Source organism: Leptosomus discolor, chromosome 6 (assembly GCF_034619465.1).
Source record: "Leptosomus discolor isolate bLepDis1 chromosome 6, bLepDis1.hap2, whole genome shotgun sequence".
NCBI classification, from domain to species: Eukaryota; Metazoa; Chordata; class Aves; order Leptosomiformes; family Leptosomidae; genus Leptosomus; species Leptosomus discolor.
Genome location: NC_141396.1, coordinates 12,675,208 through 12,697,451, shown reverse-complemented (window position 1 = coordinate 12,697,451; position 22,244 = coordinate 12,675,208). Strand labels below are relative to the sequence as shown.

At 40.0% G+C, this 22,244-nt stretch overlaps 1 protein-coding gene across 1 annotated transcript in view; it reads right to left on the bottom strand.

Annotated features, from left to right (window-relative positions):
- Positions 1-22,244, bottom strand: part of SORCS1 (sortilin related VPS10 domain containing receptor 1) — a 303,971-nt gene that overhangs the window by 101,813 nt on the left and 179,914 nt on the right. Inside the window, exons 4-5 of the mRNA XM_086467217.1 lie at positions 19,010-19,168; positions 2,287-2,360 (exon numbers count right to left, since the gene is read on the bottom strand). Of these exons, the coding sequence (XP_086323343.1) occupies positions 2,287-2,360; positions 19,010-19,168 (233 nt within the window). The remainder of the gene's footprint in view (positions 1-2,286; positions 2,361-19,009; positions 19,169-22,244) is intronic.

The following is a 22,244-nucleotide window of genomic DNA, read 5'->3' as shown; positions in this document are numbered from 1 at the left end:
GTTTACAGCTGTAGGGAATTAGATGGGTGGTTGGAACATCTTTTCATCTTTTCAACTTACTCTTTGCCTTTGAAGATCCAAGCCTGAGTTCTCTTATTTGTTAGGTTCTAAGAGGCCTTCAAAGTTTGAGCTCCATGGAAAGGAAAAATGATCATTTTCATTATTATTCTTATTGCAGGCATCCCACCAGCTCAATTCATAATAAACCACTACTGTAAGTAATGATGGGAAACTTCAAATGGTTTGGAGCACAGTACAGGACACAGGGATCCAGGAACAGGGACATTCTTTCCAGCTCTCTGACCCTCTTCAGTGAGTACAACTTTGTCTCAAAGACAGGGTCCCCAGATTTCGAGGACTTTCTGCTTTTATTAGCCGAAAGAAAACAAGAGATGTGTGGAGCTGTGGGTTTGCATCTGACATTTTGAAACCCTGTTAGGAGTCCTATAGGAAAGAAATAGGAGTGACATAAATATATATGTGCCTGTCTACACAGACACACAAAAATAAGTTTAACTTAAAAAAGGAATTCAGTTTGCAGAAGATTCAGCTAACACAGGTTGGGAGAAAGGTTTAAAAAGCAGGAGCAGCAAACAAAATCTCTGGTATACCCTTTCCAGACCAAATATAAATTCAACTTTGGAAGTAAATTTGACCTAAAGCTCCTACTTCTTTCATAAATTAAAAGAAAATATTTGACCGAACCACTCCTGAATCTTGATATGTTCAAAACCTGTGGGTTTGGTACAAACTTTAGTTTAGAAGCTACCATGGGGGGGTCTCATTTTAATCAACTGGTTCAGGTCCTGCTGATTTCAAGATGACTATTTTATCAAAAGCTTCTCTTTTAAAGGCCAGATTCACAGGACATGAGCCAACTCCTGCTCACAGGTGGACTACTGTCTCCATAAAGAGCTGATGAGAAGTCTCTCAGATTTGTACCAGTGTAAGCAAAAAGAGGAGTAAGGTGAAATGTAAAAAATTAAACTTATCTTTGATTTAGACTATGGCAAGCATATTTGCAGGAAAACAGTCCAGTGTCTCATTCCTTCCTCAGCTTTCTTTTGCACATAAGTCGAAGTTAAAGTAATTGCTATTGCATGACAGACGGAGGTGTTTCAGATAAGTATTTTACTGCAAGCGTGGTTACAAAGCTTTACTCTGGGTATGCAAATGGAAAGCAAATGCAAAGAGATCTGCCTGCAATCAGAATCATGAGAAGGGAATCAGTACACCAGAATCACTGGGTAAGTCGGTGACGACTAAAACTGAAGGAGATGAGACTCAAAACACAAATAAATTTGCTAGTAGTGAAGAACTGAAGAATAAGTTTTGGACCTACATCTAGGGGTTATTTTTCAGTGGTTGTGATCACTAAAAATCTTTGAATTTGAAATCAAATCATCCATTACAGACACCCCACATATTAAAAATTGTGAGATGCTCAGAGTCTATCATAGCCGCGTAGGCAATGGCTTTAAGTGAATTTAGATACAAAGCATAAGTCAATAGAGCAAGGAGTTAAGCTTGCATCAGTGACAAAGAGCTATGATACTTCTTTAAGGCAACCTTGGCATCAAACTTGCAAATGTTTTGCCATTGCTGTAACTGACTAACATTGAAAGATTCAGCAAGAGGAACTTACACACGGCTGGTTCACACAGCTTGAAATCTGACTGAAAACCTTGCACTGCTGCTTAGAAGCAATATTGCAGAGTGATTTAAGCTGATAATGAAGAACTGTGTGTGCCTAGTTCAATGGTCATTAACCCGCTCACTTTGAAGGACTGAAGTAGATCTAACAGCAGTTAAAAACATAACACCAGCCACTGGAGGATGTCCACTGTTACCCATGGCAGAAATACCAGTATCTTCAAAGACTCCAAGACTTCAATCTTTGGCCCTCACTGGTAGCAGGACCAGCTTGATCTCCTCTTTGTATTTAGTGCAAAAGCAAGTAAGCTCATGCTGAACAGAGTTGTGTTTGAACTCAAAACATTCACAGGACACTGCAGAACTCTCCCCTCCCGAAGCAATACTTTCTTCAGACTGTTATTCAGTATATTTCAATTGTGTATCATCCTTAATCAAAAACCCCATTTTCAAGTGCTGTATAAAGACATAACAGGAGGAATGATGTCCCTTTCATACCATTTCTAAATCAATTTCAACAAATCAGCAGTGCAGACTGCATTCAGCCATGTTGCCTTCAAGCCCCCATTTCAACATCTCTGCGTGTATGGGGAAGCTGTGTCTAGGAAATGAGGAAGAGGTTTTTGCTCTTACCAGTAGAACCTGTTTGGTGCAACTCCCTCATGAAGAAGCAGCCATCTTCTGCCAAACTCCACTGAACTGAACAACTGGGGACAAAACAAACAGTCATGAATCACAGTAAAACACAAAGATAATAAAGAAATTAATCTAAAGAGGCCTGTATCACTTCTGAGCTAGTGACTTGGACTGTTAGTTTCTCCAGCCTCAAAGGGACACACCTGCTGCAGCTGATAAGTGTCTGTGTTGCCTTTTATTGGCAGAGGCAATACTGAACTCTGTGACATGGGACACAACTGGTATTACCTGAGGGATCACTGTATGGGTACACCCAACAACTTGCCATGACCAAAAACTCATCATCCAGCTCTCCATGGCTCTCCCAGGCAATGAAGTTGTGCAGTGTGGGAAAGCTGCCTTCTACTTTTTTAGACTTGTGGTGGACACCAAATGTACAGCGTAACACAGCAGTCTGATATCCCAGCCTAGCTCTGCCAACAGATATACACAGTTGCCTTTCTTGATATTATATTAGAAGGTCATTCTCTTTCCAGTTACCATTAGCCATCCCTAGACAGCTTGTTCAATCTGGCACCCAAAAAGTGCTCTAACATGTCCAGACTTCTCTTGCAGGGTTGAATGAGTTTAAATAGCACAAGTTACTTGTACCATGGAAACCCACAATTCTCCCTTTGCTCCTGTCCTTCTTCTGCAAACAACATGACACCTTCTGCTAGTCTGATTACACAAACAATATCCAAACCCATCAATCATTTCAGAAAATCTTTCCATGATAAATACCAAACCAGACTGAGAAAGGTCAGCAAAAAGGCATGTTACAGGTATTATAAATACTTTGACACGTCTTTGTGGAATGATATACAAATGTTGCTGTTACAGAGCACTTATAAAGAGCTGCTCTCTGTAAATGTTGCCATCAGGTAATTCTCGGAAGGACAGTAGAGGGAAGGATCACTCGGGTTCTGTCTCTCTTTTGCTTTATTTAACTTTCAATTTCTCATGTGGAAGCACTGAGACACAGTCAGCCCTTTACTTTTCTTGCAGATTCATCCTATTTCCCCTCCTTCCATTGTTTGATAGACTTGGTCAGTCCCCTTTTCTGCAAGGAAGATGTCGGACCCCTTTTCTGAAATGTGATCAGCCTTTTCACGACACTACTTTAGGGAACTTGCATAAAATGCAAACAATTTGAATCTTTATGTGCAAACCTTGACAAAGTTCTTTTTAAACTAATAGTGACAGTGGATTGGCAGGGAAGAGAAAGAGGAACGCCTGTGAGAATGATTGAGAAGGAAAGAAGCTGATTTTAAAGCTTTGGATTGATCAGAAAGATGATTTGAATGTATTTTAAGAATTATGAGACTGGGATGTAAGAAACCTTGAGATCTACTTCTTATTCTGCATTACGTTCCCAACACAAACCCCTATATCCCTCAGCTTCCCTACTGTAAAACTTTGAAGGACATGGAGAAACTAATTATAACAGCTTTTTGCTCAACAGTAGACTGGCATATGTTGGAATTACTTTAAAATATGAAAGCTAAAAATTCACCTCCTCTTCTCGGATATAGCAATTCTACTGTCAGGACTGGCCTCTCAAATTAGAACCCAGTGCCCAATGAGCTGGAGACAGCACGTGAGAAAAGGCAACAGCTCTCAAAGGGAAATACCAGCTCCCTGGGAACCCATGCCCAAAGCTCTCTCATAGTCTTTGATGAGACACTTTAATAACCAGGCTTATTCCTGGTTTTTCCTCCTTTGCCATTATCTCAGCACCAGTCTCAGCCTTTGCTGACTCACAACAGCACAAGCAGAACCAACATATCTTTAGTAAAGGGAGAATTCCCCACTCTATGTGTCACCTCCCACAAAAAGAAAAAAAAAATCGTTTGCAGTGAGAAATTGTTCAGATATTTTATTCTAAGTATCATTCATTTTAGACTCAATTTTATTTAGTTGGACTAGAAAAGAAATATTTGGAGGCTAGGTTTTTGTCAAGTATCAGTTATGATACAGCTGGGATTATTTTTCCCCATTTATCAATCATAGTGCTTGTATAGATATTTTTTTTTAGACCCAACATCATATTTTGTTGTTGTTATAAAAACCCTCTCTCTCCTGGGACGACTTGTGACAGACTCGTGCATGCAGTCCTTTCAGAGATGACATTTTATTTTCTTTGGCAAGCACAGATGTCTGATGACAATTTTCATTATTAGACTGAAATTAGATAATGTTCTTTGCTACACTTTTTTCCAACGACAAATAGAAAAGGAACCTATTACAATTTCAATGTATGTTTTCATCTGAGGGCCAAGTAGTGATCTGACATTTGTGTTTTCACTGAGACAAAACTGTTATGAAGTACAAATCTTGTACTGATCTCTCAGATTTGACCCTTGTTCATCAGGGAATAATTCTCTTCTTGCTCCCTCTTCTCTTGTATACTTATTTTTCTGTATAATACCTGAGTACGTAAAAATCATTAACAGCCTGGTTTTGGTTTGTTTTGCTTTTTAAAATCCTAATATTCTGTGAATAGAAACCTACCACCTGCTTCTTTTATATGGAAAAACATAAATGCAAGGGAAAAGGAAAGGCTGTCCCAAGGTTATAAACACCTTCTGAGGCTGAGCAGTGATTCACATAAACCCCCCGAACTGCAAGACAATCCCCCAGCTATAGAAAGAGCCTTCTCGCAACATGACACTACTGTCTTCTAGAGCAGAGAAAGCTGACATCTGAAAACTCAACTTCGTTCCTTCTCTACACCAAACAATACCTGTGTGCAACTCACCCTCTTTGTTATTTGTTTCCCAACCTGTGCAAGAAGCATGAGAGCTGCTCGTGTATTTCATAGTGACAGCGTCAGCTTCATCTCAAAATGCTTTGGGATATCTGGATAATGGCAGGGATACAGTTGCCATGTAATCTCTTTCCCTTCTAATTTCCCGATCTTTCCAGCACTAATTTTAGACTTGAGTAATTTTTTTTGCATTTTGGGCTATATTCATTGATAAGATTTTCAATATGAGACAGTCAAAACATTCTTTAATATATAAATACTTTTGAAAACAAAAAATATTGTTTGTAAACAAGGATAACTTTCCTATAATCCAGTGAAATGCAGAAGAAAAATAAAATACTTTAGAAATGTTTATAGTTAAAAAAACCAAAGCATTTGATGAAGAGGAAGAAGTTGTATGTATAAATTTTTAGTGAAAGTAAAATATTGAACAGAAATTAGTCGAACCTGATTGGTGTATTTAGTTTAGTTTGACAGTTTGCACTATAAAAAATAACTGAATTCCAGAAAAATGTAGGGAGAAAAATGATGGTTTTTTCCAAAATGTTCCACAAAGAATAACTGGAATTTTATTTGACTCAACTGATCTAGGGTGAAACATCACTTCTAGAAGGGAAAGTGTGTACTAGAGAAGAAGAAAAAGAAATCTACATTTTTCTTTACTTCTGTTCTGGAGTATCTCTCCTAAAGCTCTCCAGATCTTAGCTTCATAAAACCCTCTGTTTTTTGGATGGTTCTGGATACATTCTGCCACCCATCTTTCTTTGCATAGAATGAACACTTGTTTTGTTTCATAATCTACCCTGTATGTTTCATAATCTATCTGTGCTAGTTCACAGCTGTAAAAGAGCTCTGGCTCCTTCCATCGTTTGTCTAGATCGATCTTATTCTTTCCTGGTTTGCACATGTATTTTACCTCCTTCCCATCTTCTCTTCACTCAGATTTCTAAGCTCTTTATAGTAGAAATCTTGAACTAGAAATCTGTTGTAGCTTGTGTTTACACAACATAAAGATTGCTGGGGCTCTCAGTAGCTATCACAAATACAAGGAAATTATAGGTGCAGATAAGTGTAAGGCCAAGTTTTCCCTGTAACAGATACTTCAGTAAAAGGTTCCGCTATTCAGAATGGTGGAAATTAGTTGATTTTCCAATATTATTTCTAATACTTTCGGTTTTCATCCACAAAGCAGCACAGCAATCCAGGAGTCTTGTACTTTCCTCTGGAACAAGGTGGCCACCGTTGGAAATGTTGGACGAGACAAAACAATGGTTCTGCCATAAGATTTCCACATTACACTGGCTTCAAAACCAGCTTTCAATAATTCACAGGACTCAGAAAATATTTAGATACCATTGATTCCATTCATCTCATTGTTCACCGATGTCTTCTGTTATATGTCTCTGAACTGAAATACTGTCTCATTTGAACACCAGCACTAGTATCAACAAAGTTGGTATTACCCTGGATGTTCTATAAAGCTTACATATAGCTTATGTAACTGGACTATCAAAAAAGGATTCAGAAGTTAATCAGGTCCTTGGATAGTTCTTCCAATGGACATGTCTGTGTTGTATTTATGTCTGGCAGGGTTTTGATAGCAGGGGAGGAGGCTACAGAGGTGGCTCCTGTAAGAGGCTTCTAGAAGCCACCCCACCACCCCCAGCTCAAATTCGGACCCGTCTCTGGCCAAGGCCAGGCCAATCAGTGCCTCTGCAAATAACCATATTAAGAGGGGAAAAGCTGTTCGGTGAGTTCTTTGTTACAAAGTTAAAATCAGAAAGTTAAGATCTCTAACATAACCTCACATCTTTAGGACAAACACAATGAGCTGTTAACAGTCTTATGAAGTATCGCACCCGGACACTCACTTTAATAAAACTCTACTGTTTCCCTTAAAAACACTGCATTTTCTCTGAGATTTTCCCAGTCAAAAATCTGGCTCTTATGAGGCTGTTGAATTGTTTATTTGGCTGTTGAACCTCATAGGTAAGAAAGCATGACATCAACCAGATGTTGCTAGTCAATGCAAACTTCTTAAAGACAGCAGTGCTCATTCCTCCCTAGTTCCAACAAGCTCTGTGCTCTCCTGCTACCTGCGTACTCATCAAACTCACCATACTGAAAACTCACACTCACAGTAAACGCTATATCAGCCAAGAGGACAGACAAACATTTCCTCATTTAACATCTGACTTTGAAAGCAAGGTTACTGTGGTGGATTGACCCTGACTGGATGCCAGGTGCCCATCAAAGCTGCTCTATCACTCCACCTCCTCAGCTGGACAGGGGAGAGAAAATGTAACAAAAGGCTTGTGGGCTGAGACAAAAACAGTGAGAGATTACTCAGCATTTACTGTCACAGGCAAAACAGACTCGACTTGGGGAAAGTAGTTGAATTTATCACCAATCAAATCAGAACAAGATAATGAGAAATAAAACCAAATCTTAAAACACCCTCCCCACACCATTCCCTTCTTCCCAGGCTTAACTTTATTCCTGATTTTCTCTCTGTCCTCCCCCCCAGCAGCACAGGGGGACACAGAATGGGTGTTGCAGTCAGTTCATAACACGCTGTTTCTGCTGCTCCTTCCTCCTTAGGGGAAGAACTCCTCACACTCTTCCCTTGTGCCAGCATGGGGTCCCTCCCACGGGTGCAGTTCTTCAGGAACAGACTGCTCCAGCATGGGTCCCCCATGGGGTCACAAGCCCTGCCAGCAAACCTGCTCCAGCGTGGGTTCCTCTGTCTCCACAGGTCCACAGGTCCTGCCAGAAGCCTGCACCAGCGTGGGCTTCCCACGGGGTCACAGCCTCCTTTGGGCATCCACCTGCTCCAGCATGTGGTCCTGCATGGGCTGAAGGTGGATATCTCCTCCACCATGGACCTCCATCGGCTGCAGGGGGACAGCCTGCCTCACCATGGTCTTCACCATGGGCTGCAGGGGAATCTCTGCTCCGGCACCTGAAGCGCCTCCTCCCCCTCCTTATTCACTGACCTTGGTGTCTGCAGAGTTGTTTCTCTCACATACTCTCACTCCTCGCTCCAGCTGCAATTTTTTTTCCCTCCTTAAATATGTTATCCCAGAGGCACAACCACCATCTCTGATGGGCTCAGCTTTGGCCAGTGGCGGGTCTGTCTTGGAGCCATCTGGAACCGGCTCCATTGGACACAGGGGAAGGTTCTGGCAGCCTCTCACAGAAGCCACCCCTGTAGACCCCCCACTACGAACAACCTGCCATGCAAACTCAATACAGTCACACATACCAACTACCAAGAATCTGAACGATGCACCAATTCTGATACAATGCCATTTGAAGGGTCACTATGCCAGTTCACACCTACCATCACTCCTTCTGTTCTCAAGAGATTCATTTTCCCAGGCAAAGCTTTCTGTCACATGTGGAGACCCTCGTAAATTCAGCTTCATTTTAGCGCCTATACAAATTGCTGCAGGTATAACTGACCCAGAGTGCCCACACTGTTTCACCATCCAGTGTTTAATCTGATTGGATATTTGTATTAAATATTTAGTTCTGATGCTTCTTCACATACTGATCTTGAATCATGTGGTAGTTCCATGTGTTTCCTATGCTGATGAGGATACCCAATTTTATGTACTGATTTCATCTCATGCAAAAAACATTATGCACATGGAAATTCAGAATCCGGCTAAAGAAAAGGTGATTTGAATTGCATGCTGGAAGTGACATAAGGGAGATACTTTGAGCAAGCTAGTAGTTCCCATTATTTTTCCTTTACTTCAGAAATTTCCCCTAAACAAGTTATTATGGAATGCTGTATGGAGCCTAAGTTTATTTGTTGATTGGATTTTCCAACTTCAGTATTCTTATACTCACAAAAGAAAAAGTTCTCTTTCTCTTACCTCTAGTTTCCATGAAAGCCCCATTCATTCTTCCTGGACACAGATCTGACTAAAGCAGTTCAACCTACACTACAGTATTGACCTAAAAAACCATATGCAACTGGAAAACTAGCTCAGAAATCTTCGAAAGCACTGGGTTTAATTCAAATTCACCTCTAATTCCCCGAGAAGTTTCCTACTGGTCAATCCTCCTGATAGTTTCCTCACATATGCTGACTTCTCGCCTCTTACACTTCCTGGTCTATGAGATGATTAAAACTAACCCTGTTAGTGGTGTTTCACCTTCACCCCTTCAAACAGAAGTTATTCACAGACAAAAATCCCCAAAACGCCAATGCACGGAAACTGCAGGTTTGGTACTGATGAACCATATAAATATTTTCAGAGATCACTTTTTCCTCATATTCAGTACCACTTTTTTAAATTTATCTCAGTTTCACCAAAGAATACAATATTCCAAAAGCATAGTTTAACTTTGACTATAAACATAACAGAGACTGTATAAAGACAACTCTTTCTGAAGATGCAACAATGTAATTTGAAATAAATGCAGGCAAATCCTTCTTCTTATCCCCATTCATTTACACTGAATAGGTTTATTGCTGATAAATTGTACTTTACTACCAGCTCAGGTATATTTGAAGAAATCTGTCTCCTACAAAGTTTCAGTCATTATTCTCATTGTTCATAGGGACATTATTCAAATATTATTCAACTGTGAAAGACCTTATTTAGAATTAATCTAAAACCTTCAGGAAAGAAAAGAGCAGTAGGATAGACATCACGTGGATTGCCTCAATTCAGTGATATACTACTTCAATTTAAGTCTCTCTTGCATTTCTTTTGCTTTCTATGCAGTCTGCAGAAAAGGATGGAGTTAGTGCATCAGGTAAGGACTTAAGATATATAGGTATATACAGTAGTCCTTTATGATCTTTCAGACCCTTATGCCCTTGGACCTACCTGCTGGATGAAAAATCATCACAGTGGGAAAGAATTTTCCACAGTGGCACTACAGACATCTCAAACAGTGAGAAAGAATGAACAGGGACTTGGACGCACACATGTTCCCAACACGCATTCAGTGCAGCTTACTTGGGTATCAAAGAAAGTACATTAAATTCAAAGAAATTACTGCACAGGGCATTTCTTCTTCAGAGCAGTCAAAGGCAAGGAGTATGCTGCTATTCCCCGAATCATACTATTCTTCATTTAGAAGAGGCATCGACCAGGCTTTTCTCTTCCAACACTGAATTTAATAGAACAGTATGTTTCATATAAACAAAGAATCTGAAATCATGCATGGTACTTCCTTCTGAGAATAGAGCCTGAGACTCATGATCCAGGATACAAAACTGGGCTGCAGGGCTGACACTCATTTACTTCTCTGATCTCTGATCTAACTATAAGTTCCAGTGTTAAGATGCTTAAATATCCTTGAAGCAATGAAGTTCATAGGACACTGCTTGGACTTTGAACATTTTAAATTGCAGCAATGCAGTAATCACAGCACGCAGAAGCCACCAATAAGGTTACCCAATAATTGCTGTTTATTGAATGCTGATGGAAACACATCAGTGATAAAGGGTTCAGATACCTGCTTCACAGCCCATTCAAACAGCAGTGAGCCCTGCAGCTCTGTGGTTGCTTTTGCTGATGAACCACACACTACTGTCATGTAGATTTGTCCAGTATGTTTGTAACAAAGCAATTTCTTTCGTGCATGTTCATCAGATCAAAGCATCCTGGGGATGACCCTCAGCTTTCTTCCTACCTATCCATCCGTAACTCCTCAAGCATTTTCAGATATAAGCCACATCAGCTGGTGTTCTGGTTTTGTGGCAGTCTGCAAGCAACTGTATTAGCATGATGTCTCCAGTGCATTCAACTCATATACTAAAAAGGAGCAGGAAACACATTTTACCAGCAGATATTTAAAGGAATCTGCCTGGCATATAGATTTTAAAGCCAGAAGGAACCACTAGTATCATCAGTCTGTTCTCCTCCTAACGGATGCTGCAGAATCTTTACCACTAACTCAAGCAGTAGAGAGAATAATTCAGGCCAACAACTGATGGCTGAACTAGATTGTATCATTTGGAAAGACATCCAATCTCAAATCCAAGGGATGATGAATTTACCCTCCACTTAGTATGTTGTCCTCAAGGTTAACTCCCTTTTCTATTAAAAAATACTGTTAAAAAATACAGGTAACAGGGTATCCTGCACTTGCTTTCTGTTTTGTGGTATATTTACTAGGTAGGTTCATAACTGTTTAGGTAACTGCACTAAATAAAAGCATTTTTGTTTAAAAAGTTGACCTAGGTTACAGTGTAATATGTGCCCAAAAAAGTATTCTATTACCATCTTCAGGAGCTGTTGAGACCAGGTGGGGCAGTGCTCCCTGCCTCCCCCCTCTGGACTATCTTCTGTTAATGGGCACAGCAATGCCTTATTCCATGACCCATAGATAACTCGCTCCTGGACCATCTCCAGTTAATGGCCCATCAAGGAACTGCCTCAGGACTCGCCATCCCATTGTGAGATGCTCCGCCCGGGGGAAAGGAGCCAAGCAGTCCATGCTAAATAAAAACTGAGATCTCCAACACCTTAGCAGCCTTCTTCCACTGGATTCCCAGAGGAGCTTTTTCCCCCCACTGGAGTTCCAGAGGACAAGAGCTACCTACCTACCACTGGACCTTCGGAGGAAGACCAGACCCCTTTTACCTGATCGCTGCTTCAACAGAACTACATCCATCGCTTCAGGAGGACTGCAGCCAGCATCTTATCGGACTGCTACTGCCACCTAACAGGGTGTCAGGTTGTATTTCTGACTCTGTCAGTGTAAACCAGTGGGTTGTTGGTTTGTTTTTTTTTTTTGTCCTGCCTTGTGTTATATATAATATATATATATATATATATTAGTAAAGAACTGTTATTCCTATTCCCCATATCTTTGCCTGAAGGCCCCTTAATTTCAAAATCATAATAATTTGGAGGGAAGGGGGTTGCATTTTCCATTTCAAGGGAGGCTCCTGCCTTCCTCAGCAGACACCCGCCTTTCAAACCAAGACAAAAGTGTATTGTATTAGAATGAGAATGGAACAGAAAGGGCTTATTACAGCAGAATTGAAGGCAGAGTGTCAGAATTTTCAAGCACACATGCATAGTTTTAGATTCAAAACCAAATTATTATTGTTTATAATTTGCATTATATTAAAACCTATGGCTCCAAGTCAATTCAGTGTTGACAGGCACATTGTATGATAAGAAACTGGAGATATGTTGGAGAGTACAATCAAAACAAATGAGAAGGGAGAGATGAGTCATCTATAGAAAAGTGAAGGGAGCTGCTTAATGCCACAGACATCAGTGGCAGACCTAGTGATATGCAGCAGTACACTTCTTTATTCATAATCCAATGGTTGAACTGTCCAACTCTGATGGAAAGGAAGAAATAAATTTTTTATGGAAGTAGGAAAACTGGAGTTATGTAGAACACAGGAAATCCTGCAGAGAAACAAAAGATCTACCCATATAAGTATGCATCCAGGATCTCAAAGCAGCAAAAGAACAAGTTCTCTAGGGGTACAGAGGGTTGATGTTTATACAGATGGATAAGCAAGGATACATTGCAAGGACATATCTCCGGGGAGACCTTAGAGTGGCCTTCCAGTACTTAAAGGGGGCCTACAGGAAAGACGGGGAGGGACACTTTATCAGAAGGTGTAGTGATAGGACATGGAGTAATGGTTTCAAACTGAAAGAGGGCAGATTTAGATTAGATATTAGGAAGAAATTCTTCACTGTGAGGGAGGTGAGACACTGGAAAAGACTGCCCAGAGAAGCTGTGGCTGCCCCCTCCCTGGCAGTGTTCAAGGCCAGGTTGGATGGGGCTTTGAGCAACCTGGTCGAGTGGAAGGTGTCCCTGCCCATGGCAGGTGAGTTGGACAAGATGATCTTTAAGGCCCTTTCCAACCCAAACCATTCTATGATTCTGTGACACTGATTTGCCTAAAGATGAATGAGTCAGTGGTAAAGGGTGCAGTGATTACTGCATGAGTCTTTCCTTCTGTTTCACTGATCACACTCCTGGCACAAAAATGTATCTTCCTCTCTGGACTGCCAGACTGCCACTAGGCTCTGCTAGTTGGTATTTTCTTTTTCCTTTTTTATTATTTATTGAAAGAGGAAAGAATGTTAGAGATTCTTCCCACTTTTAACTCCATTCTTTATTTTCAATTGTTACCCCAGCACATTATGCTCAGTGAGGTGTGTTAAAGACTGATGGGTACTCTAGGAATGCATATTTATGACATAGTTTGTACACTGGCTTATAGCAAATTAAAAAAAAAAAAAAAAAAGATACAATCTGACACCATTATTCTTCTTACTGAGACAATGCTGAAGAACTGACTATATAAGACGACAGGACAAAACCTCCTAATAAAATAACAGCCAGATGAATTGTTTTGATGTCCCTTCCTTGTTCATTTTCAGTATGTTGGTGGCCACCAAATACCTATCAGTTTGCCTGGAGATAGCAGGCATATTTACAGAGAGTTGTGTGCAAGATGTGTTATCAGGATGCCTGACAGGTGTCTGTGCTTAAGGTCTTCACACAAATGGCATGCATAGCCCTAGCTACAAATGTGGATGCTTCTGTGCATGACTGATCGCTTGCTTAGAAAGGTAACCACATTGAAAGACTTAAAAATAGGGGTTAGCGTTCATGAGGCCTTTGTATGGAAGGCCCTTTCCATCCCTGGCACAAGTGCTGGCAAGCCAGAAGGGATATCTAAGATTGTGCAGCAAGTGCAATATTCCAAAGGCTGGGACAAACAACTTTAACGTGCAAATTCCTCATTACTTTTCATCTTCAACAATATGCATCAAAGAGAATCAAGTCTGCTGGAAAATTGGCTTGGTTGGTTAGTGGTGCCCCAAATATTAACACAAATAGTGTAGACTGTTGCAGGAGTAATGCCGTAGGGAAAGGGTGAGTTATTCACATAGGCTAATGTTAGCTTTATGCAAACTAGCTCCCTGATTGTGTCTGTAGTCTGTCAAAAGAGATAGGCTCTTCCAGAGGATGATTCAAAGTGACTAATGCATGCCACTCTAGAGAAGTTTTCTTCCTCTCCATTAATTTTAGATGGGATTAGGCTCCCTCAGCTAACATTAGCCCAAGTGAATAGTCCTCTAAATGTTGTCAGCAGTGTGGAAAAAAATCCACCCAAAATGATGTCATCTGATATTAATGGCTATTTTTTAAAAAAACTATGATGCAATTTCTGATAAAATAAATCTGGATTTTATTCCCTCTTCTCTGGTCTATGTAGGCAGTGACTGTTACCACTGAAATTGAGAGGATGTAAACAGAAACAGAGTAATTTAGGTTGAAAGGAAACTCTGGAGGTCCTTGGTCTGACCTTTTTCATACAGGGTCACCCTCAAAGTTAGATCCTAATGCAGTGAAATGAAAAGTTTTAGAATTATGAAGTGCATTGAAAACAGTCCATCACATCTTGAAGAATGAATACTGGCTACATCTGTGGCAGTTAATCTACTGTCAGACACAAGAATTAGACCAAACACATGGATAGATGGGGCTGAAGGTACTTTTAAGAGTTCACTCACACAGACATCCTATGGTCACATGCATCCTTATCTCTATTCTAAGTGGCTCCTCTGTCACCCCTGATATAAGAACATCTTTCTCTTCTACATGAATGCATGAGGAGTAGACCTCCTTTACTGTAGGACACTGAAGAAGATGGCATAGTTTGATGACAGAAGATACGATGTCCCACAAGCAACAGAATCCTAGTTTGCTAAACTTCAGCACTTGAGCTATACAGCCAAGTATCAGTCCCTAACTCAGTGATCTCCTGAGTGACACACACAGTAAATACAAGTAGACAGATGGAATCACATATTTGGGAAAGGTCAAAATGAAAAAAAAAAAAAGAAAAAAGAAAAAAGGTCAAAAAGAAGAAAAAAAAGGTAACGTAAACCTCTCCATTTACCAGTGCTATGTTGACAGTGCTCCTTTAGTCAGGGGTGCCTTTCTTCTCAAGAGTTCGTTTACAATGAGAGAGGAGAAGGAACAATAACTCCATTTTAAACCTGCTTTCTCATCCTCTGTTACTGCCTTTCAGTGCTTGAGTGCCTTTGCGCATTTATTCCTGACCTGGGCAATTACAACCCTGCATTTCACCCATCTGACTTGTGTTTCCCATTTTCACCTGTATTTCATCTCTCCAAATAGCTGTTATTCATGGCTGATTATTAACCATTCCTCTGTGTGTCTGACCCATCTGAATAGCAGAAGATGTCTCCACATGAAGTAGAGACTCTTACAGCCCACCCTCTGATTACACAGCAAACCACTTTTGAAGATTACATCGTAATACATAAGCAATACTCCTGTAAAATACAGCCCCTCATCCTACAAACAAGCTGATTAAACCCACGAGAGCTCACACGTACAAGACCTCCAACAAGCTTTTGCCTCACAAGCAATGCGTTACTGTCTCTGAAGTTACCTCCTGATTTGTAACTCCTGTTATACAGAAAATGGAGAAGCATGCAGTAGTTCTGCAATTACATGGTAAGAATCAGCCATGTAACAACTGTACTTTCAGCCAGAACAATGAATGCAATCACGAAGCAATTAGTGCAGGCGGCAGATGGTTTGCTGCTCTTTTTTTCTCAAGACTGGCAGGAAAAAGTCATGACTGTGTAAGGGACTAGTCTGTCAACAGTGGTAATTCAAGTCTGCTGCCCAAGGCAGAGACACAGGGCAGAGTGAACAAAAGCAACCGAGTCACTGAAGCTTAATGAGTTACTGGTCATCAGCTGAACTCCTGTAATTAACCACATTCACCCACACACAACACCCAAAAACTGGGACATAAAATGATTTCTGTTAACACGGATTTTCCTACCATTTAGTAAATCTCTATTCAACCAAACAAAAAAAGATCAGTAGTACTTATCATAGTGATAGACTCAGTGGGCTGTGAAGAATAGATTGAGGGATGATGCTGTGTGACCCATTTCCTGTTCATTACAACTGAGCAATGAGAGGCATGCACTAACTGCTGGCTTTGCCCTCATCAGTCCTGAATTGGATGGACAACTTCCAAAAACCAAAACAGTCCAGACCCAATGTAATTCCTCTCTCTCCAGCTCTTGCTCTGTTCACCTCTTGATTATCCTAGTCTCACCTGCTGCAACAACAAGATGCAAATAGATGGCAACAGTTATATGGCTTGCTAGAAGGATGTAAACATGTTTTCTAGTTGATTCTCACTCCCTCCTGACTGTCAACAGCAAAATTAAATGACTGTGACAATCCTAACTGGTCAAAATCCAACTTAGTCCTTACAGCCCCATCAACAAAACCTTCACAGCCTCTTCAGTCAGTGGCATCAAAGTCAGTGATATCAAAATGTAAATTCCTTACCATGCAGATACATTTCCCTTGCTTCCAAGGAGTAATGGGTTCTCCTTCCTTAAATATGGCCTTAGCACAAGATCACGAAATAGCAAACAGCAGTGTCATTTGTTCCAAACTACCCTACAGCTCCCACTGCAATTACCTAAATACCTACAGGACCTCCTAATTACTCTGAGAAAATTCTGCCTTTGGCTATACAAGCATGAAACCTATGGGAGTCATTTACTCTTAGCCACAGGCTAAACTTCACCCTTAGTTTGAGTTACATTTAATTCAGCCCAAGCTGATTAATACTCTTTGCCTGTTGGTTACCCTCTATGGTTCTTGGCCAAAGCTTGTTGAAGTCAGAGAATGTATCCATTACACTTTAAAGTAGAAGCCAGGCCTGTGACTCATACCCATACAGAGTACTTTTAAAATTCTATTTTAGAGTTAATTGGTACAGATCTACAGACCTTGTGCTACATGATTTTTCTCTTGCAATTACAGTATTGAATTACCAACAGTTATCCAATTTGCTAATCCGTGCTATAACACGAAGAATTCTTTTCCCTACAGCCTGCAGCCTCTCACCCAAAACACCCCATACACACAACTCCGACACCAACCCCACAAGTTCAGGTTAATGCACAAAAGGGCCCTTTGTTCTCATACCCAGACTGGCTTTTAAGTTTATATAGAAGAAGAGTGAGAATAGTGACAATATACTTGCTGGTAGCCATCTACCATAAATTAGATGAGCATTAGCTGTATGGACTCTAATTCAGAATTATTTCCTGAGCAGGCTGAATACCACAACAGCTGAAATTAATTTTCTACTATATCCTTTTATTTGACAAATATCACTGAAAGTTTCATTGATCCTCATGTAATAAATTTCCTATTACTAACACACAGCAACTTCCTTCCAACGGGTCCTAAAAGACAGTAGAGACCAGATTCTGTTCAGTTTCATTTCTGTCCAGAGAATTCAACAGCCACCAGGGAAAGGAAACATTTTGACCTTGCCTAATTACATACTGAACACCCAAAAATAATTTAATCTGCACCTTTCTCTGAACAGATTATAATCACAGTGAACTGTACAAAATGCTGTGAGAGGGGCGAGCGAAAAATATTTCATGCAATTTACTCTACAGGAATAATTAGACAGGCAAGATGCATTCCTCATAGCTGGGAAGGATATTGAGCTACAGTCCTGGAAGGACACTGGTTTTGAGTTCAAAGACTAGGACTGAACTTCTATTCCAATTCTCATAAGATCATTTTGTGACCTTACCTACTTATTTAGCTTCCTTATGCCTTTATTTTCCCAAGCTTACAGTAATAATAACAACAAGCCTAATTCAGACTAAAGGAAAATTAGTTGTTCAAATACACAGATAGAAAACATGATAGAATTCAAACTTTCATGTTGATATTTACATTAATGTATAACCTGAACAGTTCAGTCAATACTTTGATTATTGATATCCAGATTCTCATAGATTCATCATATGTAAGACAAAAAGAGACCACCAAATTACTTTGTAAAATATTTATAGACTAGATGCCAAGATATTTCACTCTCTTACCCCTGTTGGGAGCTCAGCAAATTGTTATGGTCTTTTTCCAGTTTTATTCAAAAACATCAAAATGTCAGGATGTGAAATCTGCCATTTCTCAGAGCAGTTTGCTCCAATGGCTAGTTACATCACAGTTGAGTTTATCTGCCAATGACTCCTGGCTATCAGTTCTTGTTAGAAGTTTTATTGCTAGATCAAAATGCTTATTCATACGTTTTGTCTTCCCCCATGGAGATATTTATGCACAACAATATAGTTTCCCTCCAATCTGCTTTTTGTTAAACTAAAGAGATTGAGACCTGTAAAGTCCTTCACTGGAAGACAACTGACTTGTGAGTATTGATGTGCCTGATTTTCAAAAAGTTCTAAGAATGAGGTCTCTTGCAATCAAGTCCCATTCTGTTGTCTCAAGTTGGGCAGCAAAAAATGAAGACAAATCTCACAGCATACTTATTTGGCTGACGGATTACCTGTACTGAAGGAACTGGACTTCAAAGGAAACTGATTCACTGCTACTTTTCTCTTAGAAAATCAAAGGCTACTTGAAAATATGCCAACCAGATAGGAACAAGGAGTGTCTTATACTGTTCTTGGAGCAGGTGGTAGACTGGAGCGAGAGAATTATTAAATAAGAGGACAAAAAGCCTCATTAGACGTTGTTATTCCTATCATGAAGAATCCTACCTGTCTTCTCTGCCCATTGCCTGTCACATGATATTGCCAAAAGGACGGATAAATAAATGGGAGACTGTCAGGTTAGGCATAGGGGCCTAGGTCCCAAGAGATCAGTAGGTGCCCATGTCCTTTACTTTGCCCTTTACATTGAGGCTTACTCAATGTTTCTTACTTGGAAATATCAAACTGGCATCGGTATTGATACTGTCCTGGTATCACCCCAAAGACTGTCCTGAATGCCCTGCAGCAGTTATGTAGAGACATGGGGAAACCCTAGGTTCTTCTTAAGCAAACAAAGCAAAATGCTGCCAGTGATTCTTACCTTCTGATCCTGGCTGTATGCTAAGATCCAGTCTTCCTGCTTGGGGTGGAAAAGCAGACTGTGGATGTAGAAGTTCAGACGGTATTTTTGATAGGTGGCCCCTTCATCAGAACTGATTAATAAGCTGCTCTCCACTTCTGGATCAGTCAGCAGCATAATCTATATGAAAGGGAAAGATGAAAATAGAGTGGTGAAGAGGAGTCAGAAGGAAAAATAAGTAAGCAGCTAGGAACTTCAGATAAGTTTATTAAATATGTCTATTTCAAAATGTTTCAATGTAATGTCAAAATTAAGCATAGCCAATCTTTCAGTACGTCAGCTATGTATATAAACACATAACATACGATCAAATAGGCAGAATGATTTTACCACTCGTTAAAACAGACCTAAATGAAGCTATGCTTAGGTTATCCAAAAAATCAAACCTGAAATTTGTAACACCAGAGTGCAAACTTACTAAGTTACCAGACAGCCACAGTGGGCTGCTAGGGTCTTCATGAATGATCTATTGGAGTGGCAGACAAAAAGTTAGGTGTTAAGGAAAAAAGAGAGACAGAGAGAGACACACAGAGAATGATCTCTAATAGTGAGGTTTGTTAGACTCTGGCAGAGCAGATGACAGTTTCATTGCCTGAAATGTTATAACCTGGCTGTCTGCAAGAAGCAATCTTGCTTTGGCAGGAGAACACATTTGATAACCTGCTGGGTTCCTTCCATCTCCAGTTTCTATGGTGTTGTGAATTATAGATTTGGTAGTGTATCAAAAATAATCTCTACATAATAAAGTTCCTTTCCAGCTTTGTCCAAGAGTGTTCGTTCAGGAGTAAACAGAAGATATACAGCTTGTAGTTGTAGTAGCTATTTCCCCCCATTAACTGTGGTATTAATTGGTCTGCATCGCTGATGAATCAGAGAGAATAATGAGAAACTCCTCTCATGTGTTTCTGCATGAGAGAATATATAGGTTTGAGCACTAGAAAGAGATCATTCCAGCATTTCAGCAAGCAACAAAGTAATACTCCTAAGGCATGGAAATGAGGCACCATGAATGACAAACATGAAAAGTTCTGAAGACTATTTGCCTGGGAAGGTATTAAAGCCTTAAATCATTAGAATATATTTTTTTAAGTACTGGTGCTGCTGTTGCTTTGCAAATGGCAAACACTGATCTGTTCTTAGACAAGCCTGAAATGAAAGGATCCACACCTGGCATTTCTCAGAGCAAATTCCTGTCCGGGTTTGGGCACACAAAACTCACACACCCCATTTCCGTCTCTTTCTTTCATTTAGGCAAGCAGAGTCAGATATAACTGAACTCACCACCTATGACTTATAGGGCACCATAAGTCTTGATAGACACCAGACACTAAAGAACGATTTGTATGTGAAGGTGTAGATACACGGATAATCTACACAGGAAATGTCCTTCATTACTGGGTAACTGCCAGAGGTTTTTATCTATCTCTAGAAAACCCTTGGTAGCATAATAATTTGGCCTGCGGCTTGGAAGTTAAGAGTTTCTTCAAAATCCTTGAACTTTAATATCCTGAGTAATCGTAGACCAGTTGTATCTCTTAACTCAAGATACAGTAATGTTTCCATTTTAGCATAAAGGTACAGTCTCCTTTTGTATCTCTGATTTTCTTTTGAAATCTTGGAATGAAAAAATGCATTATTAGAATTAAACATTCTTATTTTCATTTAACACTTTCAAATACATCAAGCATATCATTGATGTGGCTTTTAAACATAAGATTGCATGATCGAAGCTACACAGAAAGCATTAACAATCAAAACATCAATATATTGATCATCTACTGTCACCAAGTAGCCTATCCAGCTTATGAAGCCAAAAATTGTAAAGTTTATCAGTTGGTTCTTTTTTCTTACCGGACTAATTTCTGCTACAATGTTCCTATGGTTAACATTTATCATACTATGATTCAAGCATTATGATTTTCCTTTTTTATGACCTCCTTGAGTGGATTTTGTTTATGTTGGTATTTCAAAATATCACAGCACAGCATTAATTTGGTCTACAGCAACTAGAGCAGAAATAAGCACAAATCAATGGGCTTGATCCGAGCTCCCTGAAGTTAATAAGAGTCTTGTCATTGACTTTGGATTGTGCCTCTAAGGCAAGTTGTTAATCAAGATTCACTCTAGTCTCACATATTTCCTTCTACCTGCACAAGGAACTCATCTGACCTCATCACTGTCACATCCAAGCACATCACTACCTTAACACATTTTCTGTCCGGCCACTCCTCTGAAGTGTAAAAGTGCTCTTATCTCCATTTCCTAGAAAGGGAATTGAGGGACAAACGTGAGGCACTGAAGCACCTAATTCCTTATTCAATCAATAAAAGTGAAGTGCCTAAACAGATTTGCCAGCACTGCTGACTTTGGCTTTAATCTGCTAACTACTACCCCAGGCTATTACTACTGTGTTTCCAGGTATCTATGGTCTCCAGAAGCCTTAGCTGTTGCACTGTGATAACCAGCCATTCTGAACATATGAAGTGTTCCAGGACACATCAGTTTTGCTACACAGCAATAGTGTTTTAGATGTGGCAGAGCTGTGCAGAACTGCTGCAGATTTATGCAAAGGCATACAGACAGTCAGAGACAGCGGAGGAAGCTGACAAACGATTCTCTAGCCACTAGTCAGATTGTTAACTATGAGACCAACTTTCAGTGCTGGGACAGCATTGGCTGCTCCACTCTTATACCCTGCATCGCCAATCACTTTGCGCAGATGTCATAAACCAGAACAAGCTAGAGTTGACTAAGCAGTCATTACTCACATCACAGTCAGAGCACCATGTTTCTTACAAGATAAGAAAAGCAAATTTAATTAAAACATATCTGCATGTAAATAATCAGAGTTACAAGCCCAAAAGATAGCATTTATTGGATAAGTAGCAGAAATTGATACCTGTATGAAAAATCTGTCAAAACAAGAGGCAAATGCTGTGTGTATCTACATGAACCTTTCAGATCAGACCAGGAGTGTGCTTCTGAAAGGAATCCCCCACATTTGGGGGGGAAATCTCTATCGTAAATCCTTACATACTGTGTTCTGGCTCATACCACAGTGATCTCAGAGCACATGAACTGAATTCCCTTTCAAGGAAACTAAACCAGAACATACATTTCAGGAGTGCATCTAATGTGCTCCAACCACTACTGGACACTTAGCCCAGAATATCAGGTTAGCACTATTCTAAAGTCA